The sequence below is a fragment of the Anoplophora glabripennis genome, unplaced genomic scaffold (assembly GCF_000390285.2).
Source record: "Anoplophora glabripennis isolate ALB-LARVAE unplaced genomic scaffold, Agla_2.0 scaffold1841, whole genome shotgun sequence".
In the NCBI taxonomy this organism is placed as follows: Eukaryota; Metazoa; Arthropoda; class Insecta; order Coleoptera; family Cerambycidae; genus Anoplophora; species Anoplophora glabripennis.
Window position 1 is genome coordinate 26,515 of NW_019426040.1, and position 4,270 is coordinate 30,784.

General features: G+C 32.4%; 1 protein-coding gene across 1 annotated transcript; it reads right to left on the reverse strand.

The window, feature by feature from the left end:
- Positions 1 to 3,551: 3,551 nt before the first annotated feature.
- On the reverse strand, positions 3,552 to 4,218 carry LOC111693106. The gene is made up of 3 exons (XM_023457247.1): positions 4,102 to 4,218; positions 3,686 to 3,976; positions 3,552 to 3,627 (listed from the first exon to the last, which is right to left on the reverse strand). The coding sequence occupies exons 1-3, from the start codon at positions 4,216 to 4,218 to the stop codon at positions 3,574 to 3,576; spliced, it is 462 nt and encodes a 153-aa protein (XP_023313015.1). The 3' UTR covers positions 3,552 to 3,573.
- Between the last annotated feature and the right edge of the window lie 52 nt (positions 4,219 to 4,270).

Here is a 4,270-nt window from a genome sequence, read left to right on the forward strand (position 1 = left end):
AAATTTAATTACAAAAATTTTTTTCCTCTTCCATTTTCGCCTAAAATCAACTCTTGAAAACACATAATTAAATAGGAAGAAAAATATGACATTTTTCTAATTTTTTAAACATATTGTGCCGCCAAAAGTTAAGCCCACGTTTTTTTTTATGCGCATAGAAAAATTTTCCTTTCTAGTGATATTTGAAAACCAAAAAGCCCAAAAACCTCCGTGGATATACGATTCACCCAAACCAAAACAGATACCGCCTAGTCTATATCACATTGTGAAAAACGGAAAGTGAGGACATAACCAGGTATTAGTGAATTCCACAAGTGTTAGTCCAAAATCACTTGTTGGTCTCCGTTTCAGTCGGGTTTTCGTGTTTCAGCCGATGAACTTCAAGGCAAGCATTACGTTTTCTTTTTCACATATTTACCATTGGTCTCATATCCACACTTATCGCTCTTAGATACCCCCATTTCTGAGAATATTTTGCACAACGAACAAAGGGTAATAATTCACACCTGCAAATCTTTTTCTGTGCATCAATTGAGGTCTCGTCAAAGACTTGCGTCTTTACACCTGTACATTTGAATCTTATGTTGCAGTTGATGCTGTTCGAAAGCATTCTTGTATATAGTTTCGTAGTTGCAGTTGTTACATCTCTACATGTTAAACCGTGAGGGATCTTTATGATTCACCTGGTGCTGTTTGACAGTACTCTTGTATTTACTTTCGTAATCACAGTCGCTGCACCTGTACATTTGAACCAGAGAAGAATCTTTATGTTTCAGTTGGTGTTTTTTGACAGCGTACTTGTATTTAGTTTTGTAATCGCAGTCGGTACACCTGTACATTTGAATCAGTGAAGGATCTTTATGTTTCAGTTGGTGCTTTTTGACAACATACCTGTATTTAGTTTCGTAATCGCAGCCGTTACACCTGTACATTTGAACCTGTGAAGGATCTTTATGATTCAGTTGGTGTTGTTTCATACGCCTGCTGTATCTAGTTTCGTAGTGACAGTAGTTACACTTGTACATCTGAACTTGTGAAGGATCTTTATGCTTCAGTTGGTGCTGTTTGATATAATCCTTGTATTTACTTTCGTAATCACAGTCGCTACACCTGTACATTTGAACCAGTGAAGGATCTTTATGTGTCAGTTGGTGTTTTTTGACAGCATATTTGTATTTAGTCTCGTAATCGCAGTCGTTACACCTGTACATTTCGACCAGTGAAGGATCTTTATGTTTCAGTTGGTGCTTTTTGACAGAATACTTGTATTTGTTTTCGTAATCGCAGTCACTACACTTGTACATTTTCACATTTGATCCATTCTCATGTTTACATCCATCTTCTTCTTCAGCTTTACAGTCACTCTCCTCGAATGGTACGAAACTGGACCTCTGAAGGGACGTGTCGCTGAAAAAATTGCATCTACAGGGTATTTTTGAAAATCAGGTTTTTATTTTAAAGGGTTACAGGTGACACGTGAAAATATTACGTTTCACAAAAAATATTGATTTGTTTACATTTTTTAGTTTTTATTTTTTACCATATCAAAAATTTTAATAAACCAGTCACAAAAATGAAAGGATANTTTGATTTGAGCTATTTGAGCTACATTTATACATATGAAGATTTGTCACTGAGTTAACCTCATTCGAAGCGAATATTATTTTTTTGGCTTTGATAATTGCTTGGGAACTAGTGATCGTACAGAAAATCTAAGCAGAGTTTTGAAAAGGAAAGGACGATACCAAGAGTGAAAGGAATTACTTCATATTGAGGAATGCCGATCAACAGTACGGTCGCATCGTACTCGTTTTTTTTTTAGTCAATCGATGAAGTAGACACACTTTTCACCAGATATTAGTATTTAGATCCACATTAAATTCAAAATTAGGCTCATATATTGAAACATAGCGAAAGATAATAGTTTATCGGAGATTAGTGCCTGACTAAATTAATTAAGTTCGTTACAATGAATTATTTTAATTCAATGAGTGATTTTTGAAATATATTTCTACTTTTATTGTTTTGTGTAGGCTTAGTTAACAATTCAGTTAATAAGTGTTATTAATATGCCTTTGTTTTTTGAAATACTGAAACATTTTAAATATTTTTTTTTGTTTTGAAATCATCCCCTATTCCGCATTTATATATTCTTATTTTATATAAATCAAACTTTTGATAACTATTAACTCATGTTTGTTTCAAATGATGATTAATTCTTAAAATTAATATTACTTGTAATTATAAATTATTAAAATAATTATGTGAGAACCCTTAAAACCAGAAGAAAGAAATTACAAGAGAAAAACCTGAAAAAAAAAATTGAAATTATATAATGTCCATTAAAAAAGGTGGGTTTAAATAAGTGAGGTAAGTATTATTATAATTATTATTTTTTCCGCAGTTTTCTCTTGTCAGTTCTCAATATTTTTCTTTCTTTACTGAATATTATTTTATTATGTTTCAAATGCGTGTATAGTCTGATCCCAATTATTTTTAATATTTATTCTCTAATATTGCTTGTTGTATGTATGTACAATATGGTGCTTTATCTTTATGCAGTTGGTATTGCAATGCTTTAGCCTGATGTAAAATTATTATTTATTATTTATCATTATCACTAATATCTGCCTCTAAATTTTTTTCTAAATCACCTTTTTTTTTGGAGTGATATTATAAATAGTATTTTTTTCTGTCTACAAAATTGTATTCCATTACGAGAAACTTCGAATTTTGCCCAAGGTCCCATATAAGAGGAGTAATCGAAGTTACATTCGGAAGATATACAGGCTGTTACAAATTCACTTCTCACTACAAGGACCTCAGAAACGGCAAGAGATACGAACTAGCTCAAATGGGGGCAAAGTTGCTTAATCAGGGGACCAACGTTAAGCCTCTAAAAAATCAAGACTAACATTATTAGTTGAAATACATATATGAAAAAAGAAACGAAATTTTGGAAATCCAATTTTGTTTCATATCAGCCTTGTTCGAGGTGATTCAAAAAAGAACACTTTCTCATAGCAACTTTTTGCCCTCTATCGAATGGCATAATCAATTTTTATATGTAACGTTTCGTCTTTCCAGAACGTCATCAACTTCATTTTTTTAAATACGTCCCTGGAAATTTTATTACATTTTTTGCAAGCCTTCATGACCCCCAATACTGTACTGCTCAGCAGTGGCGGCTCGTTAAAGGAGGCACGGGAGGCTAAGCCTCTGCAATTTTACCGTTTCCGAGATCCCTGTAGTGAGAAGCGAATTTGTAACAGTCTTTATATGAATTTTCTGTATCTGCCGAGATACCGGAGATTACAGCCCCCAAAAATTTTTTATAGAGTTCTTTGTACCAATACATGATTTAATGCATTGTTTCATAATGAACTTACATTTTTTCCAAATAATTTGTTAACCTAACACTTGATGGTCGTTTAAAAATTTGTAGGATACCGTTTACAACTGACACAATTTGTTACAATTAGTTTATCACCAGATGGTATGTATTAAATCATATAATTTTTTAAATTAATGTTAAATCGGTCTTTTATTACCTCCTTTCCTCATCTTCCGATTTTATGTCGATACTTTCAGATTTAATTGACATTTCCATCTGATTAATATGGAATTCTTAAATAAATTAAATACGTTAAATACAAAATATGCAAGTGTTTAATATCACCGATACCATTTCAGGAGCCAATTTCTCGATAGCTTCAAGTTCTTCTTCACGTATGCATCTAAACTCGCTTTCTACTGGGTGTATACACAATCGACATATTTTCTGACTGCAAACTAATTCACTTTTTTTCTCCTGCATGTACACTTCTCTTAAGTCGAGCTGTAACATTTTTTTGCTATCCACATAAGGAATAATTGTCTTATCCGTATTCAGACACATTGACTTGAATTCTGACGCCGAATTTAACTTTCTTCTGCAAACGTTACATATAACCTCTTTGCTCTCGCTATCAAATTTCTGAAAAATTTGCAACTTTAAACAGAAAGAAAATAAGTGTAGCGGAAAATAACAGTTAAATCCTAAAAGTTGTTTGACACTTGAGACTTGTTAAGGCATAATCTAATTATATTTCACCGACTTACCAATTTCAGCAAAAGAACATCTAGAATGTCTCTGATAATGTTGTCTACCACTTCAAAACTTTTATCGGTTATATTTTTAAGGCAAAAGCTACACGAAGTTTCCTTAACATCAGTCATTGTTGTTCAACAATCTTAATTTGAGTATAAAAAGAACCGAGATACAAAAATA